The sequence below is a fragment of the Perca fluviatilis genome, chromosome 19 (assembly GCF_010015445.1).
Source record: "Perca fluviatilis chromosome 19, GENO_Pfluv_1.0, whole genome shotgun sequence".
Lineage (NCBI taxonomy): Eukaryota > Metazoa > Chordata > Actinopteri > Perciformes > Percidae > Perca > Perca fluviatilis.
The window spans coordinates 25,620,696-25,635,543 of NC_053130.1; the positions used below are offsets into that span (position 1 = coordinate 25,620,696).

Here is a 14,848-nt window from a genome sequence, read left to right on the forward strand (position 1 = left end):
TTTAAAAAGGTGCTCTAGGCGATGTTGGGTGACGTCACTTCTTGTTGACGTTCAAAGTATTTTCAAACAAAACAGAGGCTAGCTCGTCCCTCCCTCCTCCTCCTCATCCCGTCCCCCCCTCCTCCTCATCCCATCCCTCCCTCCTCCTCATCCCGTCCCCTCCCTTCCTGAAACAGTCATGAACGCGCATTGTGGAAGTAGCCTACATGCTAACGTTGCTGCGGTGACAGCTCAACCAAATCCTTCTTGTCGGTTATTGGCTGGAAGACTTATGTTTGGTGGTGCAAGTTGGTTTGTTTTTATTGGCGTTTGTGGACCCTGAGCTGTCTACAGAGACCGTTTTTTTTTTTTTTACAGTGTGTTCAGGGGACAGACAGCTAGCGGATAGGAGGAGAGGTTTGCTGTATGTAACAAAACGTAGCCTAAAAAACACGACATCTCTTCGAGCACCTTTAAGCAGGAGGTCAGGATCACTGACCTGTTGACTGAATTGAATTCACCTTCCCCTTGACACTGCAGAAAACACTGTACTACTGTAAGGTCAATGTGACTGTAATACAGTAAATTAATAATTACAAAAGTATTTACCCTCAAAGTCAAAACCACGCTTAATAACCCCTGTACATAAACATGTTTATTTTCTCTTTTTACAGCAAGTTAATATGCAGGTTCAAAATGTCTAATCAGACATTGGTACACAACAGGAGGTGCCAAAAATCAACTTCAGTGTGGGAGAACTGGAAATTAGAAAAGAAAAAAAAAGGCATTGCCACTTCTCATACAAGTAGGGTACATACTGTATTTACACAAAACAGGAAAAAGCATTGGAAACACACCGCGTGTGTGGTTATGAAAACATCTAGTTTTAAGTGTACATAAACTTCACTTTATACACTGTGTGTGCGGAAACAAAGCAATCGCCTCATTCCTTCTGACATTCACAAATGATGTTTCAGGTTAGGCAACAGAACAAGAGGGAAATGGCTTACCCGAAGATGTAGAGCCTTTTGAAGCTTTAAATAATATGAAATCCAAATAATAAAAAAGTGTCCATAAGCAGGCCTACTGTCATCAAAATGCACCTTTTTTTACATTTTGAGATTGAGAAGATGATCACAATCGGAGGGAGGGAAGAAAAGAAAACGACAGCGCTGACTGAAGTGGATTTTGATGGCCAGATGTTTTGGTGAAACTTTCATGCAATTTCAGGCAAGATGTAACAGCGCCACCAGCCCCATCCCAAGCACCAAAGAAAAGAAAAGAACTTTTGTTTTTAACTGATTCATTTTAAAAAAAACACCCTGTAGTAAATCTGTACAACGAAAATACATTTGGGATCTACATCTAAAGGTACATTAAGGTTATATACATTCCCACCCATCCATATATTATCTTTACAAGTAGACTTCATTCAAACCCAAACATTAAGAAAACCCCGGCTAAACGGGGAAATGGGATCACATCAAACATCCATTTAAAAATCGGTTCTTACTGTACCTCAACCGTTGAGCAGTCCCTCTGTTCTCGTCTGCAGCAGGACTACAGCAGGACTAAAATCTCCCTCAACAACTGGATGGATTGCTACTGTAACGGAATTAAGAATCGTCAAAAAAAAACGGGGAAATGATTCTTGAGTGACGACAGCTTCCAAAGTCATCTTTTTGCGGTGGAAGTAAAGCGGAAGCAAACAACTTTACGTATTAACGATATTTCGAGTGACTTCAAGAATACAAAATAGAAATCAAGTCAGAACACGGGCATAAACCCAACTCTCCAATAGTCTGACCCACTAGAACAAAAGGCTTTCAACACACTTAGGCCTCTTCACTGAAGAGAGCATTCCATCAATAAACATGTATGTTCTCTGGTCTCAGGTGGGACTGGGTTGGAAAAGAGAAGCCATGTCAGCCTTGAATGTTTGCCCCACCGTTTGTTTGAAAGCAACTGATAAAAACAGAACCCTTTTGATATCTCTTCCGCAGATTTGCACTTGTTCCGAGTTGCGGCGTTGAAATTCATTCAGAAAATGGAAGAGAAAAAAAAAAAAACCTACATTGTACAAAGTGAGATTCTCACAATCTCTTTGCAAGAAAGAAAAAGTAATAAAGAATGACTTGTGCCCGCCGCCTTTCAGGATACACATAGGACAATCCATTTAATATCCCTGTGTTGCTGCTTCGCTTCTTAGTCAATTTTCACATTTGTGTAGATCTTCCTCACGAAGGCACTTGTTCCCATGTATCCAACGGCACCTGGAAAACAAATGTGTTCCGTGAGTTTCTTTTACGTGGCCTGGCAAGTCATCGCTCTACTCTCACTTTGCAGATAAATCCATCACAGGATAAACTGATTATTGGTAAAAAGGTATCCAATAAAAAGGTTTGAGCAAGAAAAAGCACATCCTATGTCTACAAAATGAGCAGTCTGACATCCAACAAACGCAGAAGGCCCCCTGGAGAAGCGAGCGCAGATGGAGAAAGCTCCACAAAAGGTGCTTTAAGGTGCCAGCCTTGGCCGATTAATCTTCAAGCTGAAGAATGACTTTGGCTTGCAGCTGCTGGGGAAATAGGTCTACTTAACTGCACTCCAAGAACCAATGTGAAAAAATAAAAAAAATTAAAAATGTACAGGCAAGAACTGCTTGTACGTACTAATTTGTTCATACGTGGCACGTATAAGTAAACTTGTAGCATTTATTCAGATTTAGAATTGTGCCTCCCTCCACAGGGGGAGAAACACTCGTTGGATTTAAAAATGAAAACACCTTAATCTGAATGGATTTCTGCGAGTTTAAATATGTATGAAATGAACTAAAATTAATATTCTGTTCATTCTGTTTTCATCATTATCTTGTTTTGCCAATTTACTGAGAGGTGTAACCCCCATCTAAAAACATGCGCTGCTTTGGTTTAGCAAGATGTTTTTTTTAGCATCCAACTTGAGGTCAACCACTCTCTTAATCTCTGTCACAGTACCATGCTGCTCTAATAACATGCCGTAGTTTTGGGTCCCCTCTGACTTCTAACACTGCTACCTTATTTTTTTTTTTTTAAATTAAACTTGTGCACAAACCGAGCTTAACAGCGAGGTTTATATAGCTTTTTGGGGGATCATTATGCTAATCATCAAATCTCACGAACGTGCACCTCCTCATGAATAGGCAGCATTCATCAAGTTAAAACTCCCCGTTTGTGCAGTTAGGAGCGTTTGGTAAATCGGACCTGGAACACTTGGAGAAACTACCCACGCAGAAAAAAAGTAAGAGGTTTAAAAAGGGACAGTTGACCCTAAAATCTAAAATACATGAGTCCATGAGTACGCTTTGTTCTGCGCTGTGATGCGGTTGGCGGGTGTAGTTCAGTACAAAGAAAATAGTTCCTTCATGAAACTGCTCACAACCAGGACTGTGGATTATCTTCAGTAACCAAGTCATGCTTTCTCGAAAAAGACATTGCTGTTGAGTGTTTCAACTGTATTTTTATTTAAGTGACATCTAGTTTCATTATATTGGAGAGAAGGCAGACATCTCTACGGCCGATATCTCCAACACTGGAGCAACAAAACAATCTAGATTGAAAAACAGCACTATGGGTAAGAGAAATAATCTGTATATTTGATTTTGGGGGGGGGGAACTGGCTCTTTAAGATAAGGACCTGCAACAGACTTTGCAATTACACGCTTCTGACTTAATCAGGAGTTTATGAAAGCTGAATTCTGTGAATGTTATCGGTCAAAGAGTCATGCATTTCTTTAGATCAGGACGGTCCTAAAGTATTTAACAACTGGATGAGGGACTCACCACACATGATTCCTAGGGCGGTGCTGAACACAGCCATGTAGCCAAAGTAGAAGGATGTCTGAAACAGCCCGTACATCCTGAGATACGAGGATAAAACATGTAAGCGATGCATTTGATGATTGAAGTTTCTTTTTTGTTCTATGAATTGTTAAATGTTTGTTTTTTTTGCCAATAATACGACTTGTGTGGGTATGTGGTTAATAGACTAAAACTTACTTAGTTTTGAAGAAGTAGTAGTAAAAGGAGTACATGTAAACATAAACAGCAGTGGATGCAGCCGAGAGGAAGCTTGTCCATTGCCTAGAAAGAAAAAAAAAAAAAAAAAAAAATTTGACGAACGTGAGTAAAGAGACACTTAACCAGTAGCATAGGTCCCTTTTTGAATCATTAATAATTCGCCCAGCTCTGGGACTGAGGCAGGTGAACCTGAGGTTTACAGTAGGGCTGGGCGATATGGAGAAAATCTAATATCACGATATTTTTGACCAAATACCTCGATATCGATACTGCAACGATATTGTAGTGTTGACTATTGGTGCTTTCACAAAATATTTACTTTACATTTAATCATCAGTAATGTTGATATAACAACCAAGTGGGTAAAGGCAGATAATAGAACAGTTACAACAGTCTGGTAAGTTCAGAGAATGACATCACTTTACTGTAATGCAGCCTTTAAAACCAGGAAAAGACACTTATGCCATATTACGATATCCAAAATCTAAGACGATATCTAGTCTCATATCACGATATCGATAGGATATCGATATATTGCCCAGCTCTAGTTTACAGCCAACATTATTTTCCACCACTAACTCTATGACTGTTTGGGAAAACCCAGTGTCAAACACTGTGGCAAAACATGACCACACTCACCATCTGTAGTCCTCAGCGTTGAGCAGGAAGTACGTGCACACGATGGTGACGCACACGGTCACGATGCACAGGATGACCAGGACCAGCATCATGAAGCCGTACACATAGTAGATTTTGTAGGCCCAAAAGGACGTGAAGATAAAGTACCTGCAGAACGAGGACAGGGAAAAAAAAACATTGTCACCTGCTGCAACGAGTATCTCCCGACACACGGCTCTCTCTCTCTCTCTCGTTATCACAGCACAGACTTACATTTCAATGAAAATCGATCCGAATGGAAGGATTCCTCCGAGGCAGACGATGACAGCTGGCTCCATGAACCTGACGCACAACAGTCAACATATGAATATGACTGTATACATTGAACACTGTATACAAGTGGGCACATCAGATCCCCCCCCCCACAGACACTTCTGGGCAAAGGTACATGACTTATTGTGCTATGGTAAGAAAGAATGAAAAGGGAGACACAAATTGGAAATTCAAGCAGAGTCTGACAGTGGCCTAAAGTCACATGGACCATTTCCTGTTGGCAGCTGGCAACAGTGCTTGGCAGAAGGCTGTAAATGTTAATACACTCAAGTTTATTGCTTTGCCATTTTTCATTACCCTAAGAGTTTGTATAGACAGCAAAGCCCTTTTCTATACTGATGTCTAACACTTGAACAACACTTGGGATTAATGTGATGCTTTAAGCACAACAGCCTCACTGCCGTCTGAGTCTTTACACTCCCCATTACAAGCCCTATGCCAATTGAATGCATGCCGGACGCTCCACAGTAGTGCTCCGGCGATTACTTCATCAATACACACATTGATGTTTTTCTTTTTTCCTTCATTAATGGCTGTTTTAACAGAGATATTAAAAAAAACAGTATAATTCCAACACCATGTATGTATTATCTACATTTGAAATAGTTTGAATTCTTCTTCTTCTGGGGCTCCAAACGATGAAAACCTCCATTGAAATTAAATACAAAAACAAATACCGATCCAACCATTCCAACTCTTTCTGCCCTTTCACTTAGTCTGGTTGAACCATTGGGCATCGGTGTGTTCTCCATGTACAATACATCACTTTTCTTGCAAACCCTTCATGCAAAAACATATTTGTAAAGAGGACTCTCTACAAGCTGAAAGCATGAAAGACCATTCATAAACAGAGTAGTCCTCTCAGCCATCTGACTGCCTTGTGGCAGGATATTCCAAACCTTTTAAACAGGCAGTGTAGCTTATGCATCTAATTCATCCCATAGAAACCCTCCAAATGTGCTGGTTATTTGCTGTTTTTTTTTTTTTGTTTTTTAATATCGGCTCTGTTTCATATCATTGTAAATTGAAAATATTTGGGTTACTTGTGAAAGGTATGTCATTTTATAAACTAAATAATGAACACGTTGTCAACTATTAGCATAGTAAAAGATGACTTGATAACAATAATTGTTTGTCCCAGTACTACTACGGTATGGGCAGAATGTGTGTCGTCTGCGATCAATGGTAAGTTTGAATTGACATTTTTGGACAGTGTGCACGTACCACGACGATTTCAGCTGTCTCCGACCCCGCTCCAGGGCAAATTCCAAAACGCGTACCTTACTCGGACACTAAGCGGACCTTGCCTGTGTTGGGTCACACCTACCATTTCTTCTCAGGGATGGGTCGCGGCACGGCGTTCACTCGGCAGGGGAAGTTTGGCTGGCCAGACAGATTCCTCCCCAGAATTGTTCCCACGAGGTTAAGCGGCAGAATGACAAAGAAGCAAATACAGCAAACAGCGACCTGCAGGGAAAAAAAAAACAACACAATATTCCGTGTTGTGGCGTTTTCACGTCTGTTGAAATAACAAGTTCGGCGGGTGCAGTTAGAACATGGCTTTTTCCCGGTTTGATTTCAAGAGGGTTACTTGACACTTGGGATGGATCCGATGTTATGGTGATAAGACTCATCGCTCTTGAGTGTTGCGTCTAGCCAAAAACAGCTGTTGGCAGTTAAGTAACCTAAGAGACTGCACTGAGTTTAGGGAAACAGTGTCATGTGGAAAGTGTTTTCATAGGATGTGAGCTGTTTTTAATGATCTTCAGATGAGGACAATTTTCTAGGCTGTACCATGGAAACGTATATTTTCAACGACGAGATGCAGTTTAATCGCCTGGGCCTGAATCCTTGCTACACTATTCTCATTACTTCATCTGTCTATCAGCTCCGTGATTGATAAACTCTCTGTCATATCCCTTCCCCCACAGTGCAGCAGCACAGCCGCACTGATGAAGTGAAGCTGTTGACTCAGAGGAACTCTGTGGTTTTTAGGGAGGTGTTGCTGTGTCAAACCCACCATGGTGCCAAATGGGATGGCTCTGGAGGCGTGGTAGTACATAGCGATGAAGTTGATGAAGAAGGCAGTCCCGCACACCATGGCTGGGATCAGGAAGGCCCCAATGAACATTTGCTTAATCCATCTTCTGCCTGTGTTCAGACGAATAAACAGCATCATGTGAGAAATTTACGATAACTTTGAAAAAGGAAATAAAGCCATTGGTTGGTACACAGAAAAGAGAGAATGTGATGCATGGACTATTTTTTTATTACCTCCTTGTTTTGCATACAAGCTTCCCCCAAAGTAGCCATTGACAGGGGAGGTGGCAGCATACACGAAAATGGCTGTGCTCAGCATGGATCCTCTCCTGCAGAGAAAAGTTATGTGAGTGTGCAGTCCCGAAAACAAAATCAGGAACTAAAAATTACGTTTTTCCTGATGGATTGTGTATTTGTTTTTGGCAAAATGATTTCAAAAGTGGTCTTAGGCAATAGGGGTGGGAATCACCAGAGGCCTCACGATACGATATCATCACAATACGATATTATTGCGATTTTAAAATATTGCAATTTATTACCTTTCTCCAACTTCTTCCCAATTTCAAATTATGTCGCCATAAGGAAACTTTGTCAACACCGGTTTTATCTAAAAAGATAAATTTCTCCATTTGTTCATCTCACTTCAGTTTTATTGCTGCAACATAGGATTGTCAAGCAGACAAACTGACATATAATAAAAGATTGATACTTGGCGTCTGTGTATTGCAGTATTACAGTAATACAGTATTGCCACGGAAAATATTGCGATACCATGCTGTATTGATCCCCCCCCCCACCCCTATTAGGCAATATATTAATTGACAGGAAATAAAATATTTGATATGAGATTCATTTGACTCGGAGCGCGACAGATCTACCTTTTTTTAAAGGAACTGGATCCAAAATGGAACCTGGTATCGAACGCCCAACCCCACAATTACCACAAAGAGGTACAACCAGGCAGTCAGCTGCCAACGACTCACTCTGTGTACAGATCCTCGACCATAGCGACGATGATGACGATGAAGGAGACGGAGAAGATCTGGCAGCCGGAGCCAATGAGTGAGGAGAAGATCAGTGGATGGCTTGACGGCCGAAACACGTCGCCATGTACCTGCTTCCACCCGTATTCATCTCCCAGGTCTCGGTCCTGATGGTGCACAGTGACAAAAATGCAAAATGAGAAAGATGGGACACCATAAAGCCACCCTGTCCATTACTTACGAAATGAGTAGGAAAAACAATGACTAAAAGAATTGAAAGACAAATTGTCCAATCACTAAAACTCAAAAGATAACAAGGATGTCAAAACCTGAAATTTGAATACTCACAATGTTACATTCAGCAAATAACAATGTGCTCAAGAGCAAACTGCTAAGTCAATAAAAACATTTTTTTTAAAAGCGTACCATGTCATCCATTTCCTCCTCTTTGCTATATCTGGCGTAATCCTTTCTTAGTGTTCTCATCAGGATCATGGACACCAGACCCACCAAAAAAATGACCATCATGAAGGAGTTGAAGATGGAGAACCAGTGAATCTAAACAAAAGAATGAATACGAAAACAATTATTTTAAGAAGTTACTACGGTACAAAGCTTATTCAATCAAAACCGAATACATCAAATATTTAAAGCTCCACTGAAACAAAATGAACCATTTAGTGGTTTGAAAACATTGTCAGTAAAAACTTGCTGAATGCATGACTCAGGATATTCAAGGTATTTAAATCACACATATACAAGTTTATAAAAACCCCGCTCTCAGCTGGCTCAGCTTCTGGCTACAAGTCAGGGCAGGAAACACATTTTTTCATCACCTGGCTGTAGTAGCTATTGGATTACTTCATTCAGCTAAATGTCATTTTATAGAGAGCCCCCTGCTGGAGGGGTGGGGGAGTCAAGGAGTCAGCCAAAAGTTACCAGACTGGTCAACTACACCATACTTATCATGGTGCAAGGCTCAACTCGTACCTTCTGAAAGCTCACATGCAAGTGTGCTGTTACAACAAGCCACTGGCGTTCTTGGCTTGCATGATGAAGCACAAATCTGAAACCAAACATATAACATTCAACTCACCCTGTGCTGGAAGAAGGAGGGATCAAGGTACTTGTCGAATCGGTCTTCAAACTTCACGTCTGACTTCTTCCACTTCACCTGTGATAGGAAAGGTGCACATTCATAGGTTGACTGAAAACTAGGGCTGTGCAATCAATCCGAATTTAAAAATCGCGATTATGATTTCGGCTCCCAATGATCACAAAAAACAGAATAATCGAGAAAAAACAATTATTCAGCTCATTACATTTCGCAAGTAAACTCTTGTTTTCTCTGGTGTTCTGAATGAAAAAATAATGTTTAAATACGAAAATTATTAAGGCAAATTTCACAGCTGTATGTGTTTTTTACTGTTGATTTATTCAACTTTTTACAGTTTTTTTAAGTTCAATAATTGCAACGTCTTTCCAGAAGTCAACGAGCAACCGTGTTAAATTATCAATATTGACCAAAATAATCGCGATTATATTTTTTTTCCATAATCGAGCAGACCTACTGTAAACTCACATGTTTACATGACATGTCGAAAATTAGCTTTAGCTATACAGTATGCACGTGTTCAGAACATTGGATACTGCCTCTGCAACAGTCAATGTTTCTCTGTACTTGTCCCATACATAACTAATAAAAGTAAAAAGGAAGAAAAACTAAATAAATAAATAACTAGAGCCCCATAAGATTACAAGACACACACTACAGACATGAAAGGAGCATAAGCATGAAGAAAGGACCAGTGGGTAATTCAGTACTCACAGAGTAAGACATCGCGATTCTGGTGTTTGGCACGAGTCTGACTTTGCCTTCGCTGGTCAGATTTACATCAACAATTCTGTTGCCATTGAAGCCGATCTCCAGTTTCTTGTACGTCCACAGATAATGATCTTCCCCGTTTTCATCCGCCTCACCAACAATACCTTTAAAGAAATGGACATTGAATTAGAGATTGGGTGTTCACAGAAGTGGTCAAATGGACAAGTGTAAACACTGGGCTTCGGTTACATAAAATTAATAATCAGGGTGTGTAAATAAATGCCAAATAAAGGCCACTTGCTGCACTGCTGCTCATTGACTTTGTATCATCATCGTCTGTATTCATCTGTTACATACAGTCCTAAGGCTTCAGCGGTTATCAAACTGTAAATAATCTCTGACTCAAAGCAAATCAGTTTGATGCTAAAACAATCACACTGAATCCACCTCCTGGCTGCCGGTTATTCTAGGTCTTAAAACGCACTGCATATGTATCCTTCTGTTTTTCCCCTGCATGGGTACATGATCAATTGAATGTTAATATAGAAATTCAATGCTATTCCATTGTGGCAACACATACAGTAGCAGATGTGAGGCCACTAGAACTGAGAAAAAAAATAAAAAAATAAAGGCTCACTAATGAGAAAGTTTTTCATGAAGCCCTCAATATACTTTTGCCTCTTCAGGGAGTATCACACCGCTTCTGATTATTAGTATGATATATACGAAAAATGCACATTATTTTGGATAAGATGAATAGCCCAGCAACCATTACGTGTCTTGAGAAAAATCCCTGGGACCAAAACGTCGACCAATAAATCAAATGCAGAGGTGAATTGTGAGTGCGAGAATTTTATTTTCATTATTCTGGATAACAAATTAATCTTGGCAGGCGATGTTTTCAGTCTAATTGACCAACATTGGGCAGGTGAGCTAAATCTAACTTAAGATATTGTAGGAAGTGGTGATTCAGATGTGTTGTGGTCAGAAAGTAACGTAACTTAAAAGATCAGCTGCTCCGGGCTTTCTGTGATTAACCCAAACCAAACGCGTCTCAGACAAGATACGTGCACTGGTCTAGTTAACTCGCTGGCAAACCGGACATGAGGTTAAAGTCTATATTTATTTATTGTGTTTAAGGCAGGAGTATGTAACCTACAACATAGAGAATTGTTTAAGTAAATGCCAGTGCCCCACCCACTACCAACAACATCAGCTAACACAGTCATGTTTGATCACCTGTAGGAGTGGCACCACTCTACAAACTACTACCACGTATGTAAGTGTTCACATTGATAGCTTGTTAGAATTGCAGCATTAAGAAGTGTCTGAAATGAAAGTGGCTCATGAAAATGCTTCTTAGCACAGAACAATCAACACTTCCCAGTAGGGGCTGGGCAATATATCGATATTATATCGACACGACACTAGATATTGTCTTAGATTATGAATGAAATTTTCTTTTCTTTTTTTAATATATATATATATATATATATATATATATATATATATATATATATATATATATATATATATATATATATATATATATATATATATCAGACTGTTCTAGCTGTTCTAATATTTGCCTTTACCCACTTAGTCATTATACCCACGGTATTTGTGAATATATATCAAAACTCTCACTGTGTTAATATTTTGTGAAAGCACAAATTGTCAACGCTACAATATTGTTGCAATATCAACATTGATGCATTTGGTGAAAAATATTGTGATATTTGATTTTCTCCATATCGCTCAGCTCTACTTCCCAGTCAAGGTTAGGGTCAAAAGCTCTTTTCCACACGTGAATGCAGTGCACAAATACCTTAAGCTGTAGGGGTGTAATTAGTCGCAAAATTCAAGGTTTGATATGGTATGTCAAGCCGGTTTCATATACCAACACATTTTCAGTAGAGCCCTACTGCAATGTGCATCACAACTACATTTTATAGTAATTCTAGCATTTCAGTTTATAAAAAAAATGATGTTTATGATTTCATAGTTAAACAGTTTTATCTGCTCCGTTTAATATATACAACTCTCTACAATATAATAGCCAGACAAGATGACAGTAACTAAAGACAGCAGCTAATCAAGCAGAGCACTGCATTGTTCAAACATGCTGAACTTCACCACAGTACTGAGTTGAGTGCCTTTCAGTAAGCCATTTCATACAGGATATAAAAGTGTACCGTCACACCCCTAGTAGGTTGGCCGAGGATGAATGGACAGTCCCACCCATAAATAACAACTGGTTTAACTTCTCCAATATCAATCTGAACACACTGATACACAAGAAGACAGTGTCACTGCAACCCTTTGTGAGAGGCTAATGAGCTAATAAGTAACGGCGAGAGAATGGAAGACACAGATAGACAAGAGTCAGAAAATACAAATACAAATCACAGGACAGCTCACAACACAGACATTTTTCAGTATCTGGCAATTTCTTAGAGGTCTGTCAAACATAAAGGCAGATTTAAAAAAGAAAAGAAATGTATCACTTACCCCAGATGGGCAGGTCATCTATGTACATTTGGTACCAGTAGTGATTCTTTATGGCATAGACAAAGGCATCCCGTTTGGCTTTGTCCAGGTCAATTTCACAGTATGTTGTCTGCAGGACTTCATCTACAAGGGATCGATTATAAATACAATATTTTTTTTGTTAGGAAATAAAGTGTGAAAAATAATAGACCCACAGATGCAGAGACAATTATTTCAATGCTGCCATGAGTTTGTATGTACTCAACAAGTGAAAGTCATAACAGTAGAATACCTTTGAACTTGATGTCGAGGCCGCTGAATTCAAGCTCCACTCCCTGCAGTGCCTCTCCGAGTGTTTCATGGTAATGACTGATTGTCTTCTTGTTGCCCGCGCAGAAGGGCAAAGAGAAGTACTTGTATGTCTCCTGTCGGTTGTGGTAAGGCCCCACTGTGTTCATCCATAAAACTACCTCCTCCTTATCTGTGTACTGCAAAAGGAAAAACAAGGACTCTTTTATTGTTAAGTCCAGCAATGCTTCACCACTTCTTCTATTCCTACTGGAATCATATTTTAGCAGACATAAAAAAATAAAAATAGGAGTAACACTTATAGGTTACTTTCCCAGGTTACATGTCCACACACTGATATTACTAACAAAACAAAGCAGCTAGCTACAGAGACATTTGATTTAGACACTATGGTTAAAAGATGGCTTGTCAACGGTAACGTTATCTTAACAATTCAACTGAAACTTATTAGCTATTGCATTCAAATTCATGCAAACAATAAACTGTAACACACTTATCGCTGCATGAGTGTGACACTATAAAAAAAGTGGTGTAACGTTACGCTAACCATGTTTGCTTACAGTCAGTGAAGTTAATTTCAATGTATATCCGTTTCCTGTTACATTATGTGAGAAAGACAATGTAATACACACTATTAACTCGTAAATCAGTTGTAATTAGGGCGCCTGGGTCTAACTAAAGCGACGAAGAAATAGCGAGAGGCCCCGGTGTTTTACTGGTGTTTCAACATAATGCAACGTTGGTTTCGCAAACAGGATATCATTTCTGGAAAATCCTGTTTGTCGGGACGGCCTTGAAGCTAAAAGATTTACATATTAATTTTGCCAGTTTTGGGTTTGTTGAACAACTAGCTAGCTAACTAACGCTAGCTAGCCTAACTTGGGCGCAGAAAGCTTGTGAAGACCAGTGTGGAAGACGTGCTAACAAGCTAGAATGCATACGCTAGCCATAAGCACTTAGGCCGATAAGTGGTGACAAGTTAGCTAGCTAACGTAATTGAATGCCTATCTGTTTGATAGCTCGCCAAGTAACATTAACAATACATAACCCAACAGGCCAAGACATGCACTCTGTCGTCTCTGTAATTCTGTTTTTTTGTGTGCAGCTAACGTTACAGTTAGCAGGTTACACAGAGCACAATCGTCCATTATTTCCAAGGCTCCCTCTTTTCAATCGGCCTCTCAAAACGCCGTCTTACCGTGTGGTCATGTTCATCTGCGTCTACAGGTAATAAAGAGCCCACTATAGCGAGGAAGGCCGCCGCCGCTGCTACCTTCCACCTGGAAGATCCCATTATTTTCGGAGAAAGTATGCAGAAAGATTGGGGATGTTAGCTTTGTAGGGCTATCCCACCTTCTTCCTGGTTGTATGACAGAGGCAATTTTAGGGATGCTGTCGTACGCATATGGCGTAAGCGCTTTACTAACGCACATCGCACGCACGTTGGATTGGCTGAATTCAATCACATGACTTACAGCCTCCAGTCCTAGTGGAAAGCGATGGATCAAACGGTGAATACAGGAACTCTGTCCGCGCATCGTCCGCAACCTTCAGCCACGTCATCCGACTGCCAAAGACTGGAGCTTCACCTCACCTTTGACAGGGCTGGCGCATGAAACACGATCCACGCGCACAACAAACAGGTCTATTCACTAATGGGCCTGAAGTTGTGTTGAGACCAATGTCTCACTTTTCATGCATTGGAATGCAGTTCAAAGCATTCACAACAACCTGAACCATTAATTTGATCTATTGGATGTACCTCCCCTGAGGATAGTGCGGATAACTTAATACCGCAGGTTAAGACCTTCCAATTCATAGATGGATTATTGAGAGAACATAATATTGAACCTATGACGGCTTCACTTTATAAGTCATTAATGAAGTTGGTTGTACTTCTGTTATTAGAACTACAACAACCAAGTACAATACAAAAATGGCTATATTTATAACAATACTCAATTTACAGCATGTAGTAAGGTTCTCCAATTGTATTTCTCTTTCGAGATACTGTTCTGTAAATGTGGGACAATAGCATAGGACAATAGTAGTCAAACCTTGTCTTCAAAAGGAGACAGATCCATCGTCGAGGACTATTTATACATGCTCTTGAGCTTTAAAGTGTCATTTAACAACTACAAACAATGTGATATATAACTGAATTCGAAATTGTAATGAGATTTGAATGTATCAAATAAAACAAACTATATTTG

General features: G+C 39.9%; 1 protein-coding gene across 1 annotated transcript; it reads right to left on the reverse strand.

The window, feature by feature from the left end:
• Positions 1 to 614: 614 nt before the first annotated feature.
• On the reverse strand, positions 615 to 14,032 carry tm9sf3 (transmembrane 9 superfamily member 3). Its single transcript, XM_039783382.1, has 15 exons — positions 13,834 to 14,032; positions 12,619 to 12,814; positions 12,348 to 12,470; positions 9,840 to 10,000; positions 9,108 to 9,185; positions 8,438 to 8,569; positions 8,012 to 8,178; positions 7,263 to 7,357; positions 7,009 to 7,139; positions 6,316 to 6,455; positions 4,929 to 4,997; positions 4,677 to 4,823; positions 4,017 to 4,100; positions 3,801 to 3,877; positions 615 to 2,252 (listed from the first exon to the last, which is right to left on the reverse strand). Exons 1-15 carry the CDS (start codon positions 13,927 to 13,929, stop codon positions 2,185 to 2,187), a joined length of 1,764 nt encoding a protein of 587 aa, XP_039639316.1. The 5' UTR covers positions 13,930 to 14,032; the 3' UTR covers positions 615 to 2,184.
• Positions 14,033 to 14,848: the final 816 nt, after the last annotated feature.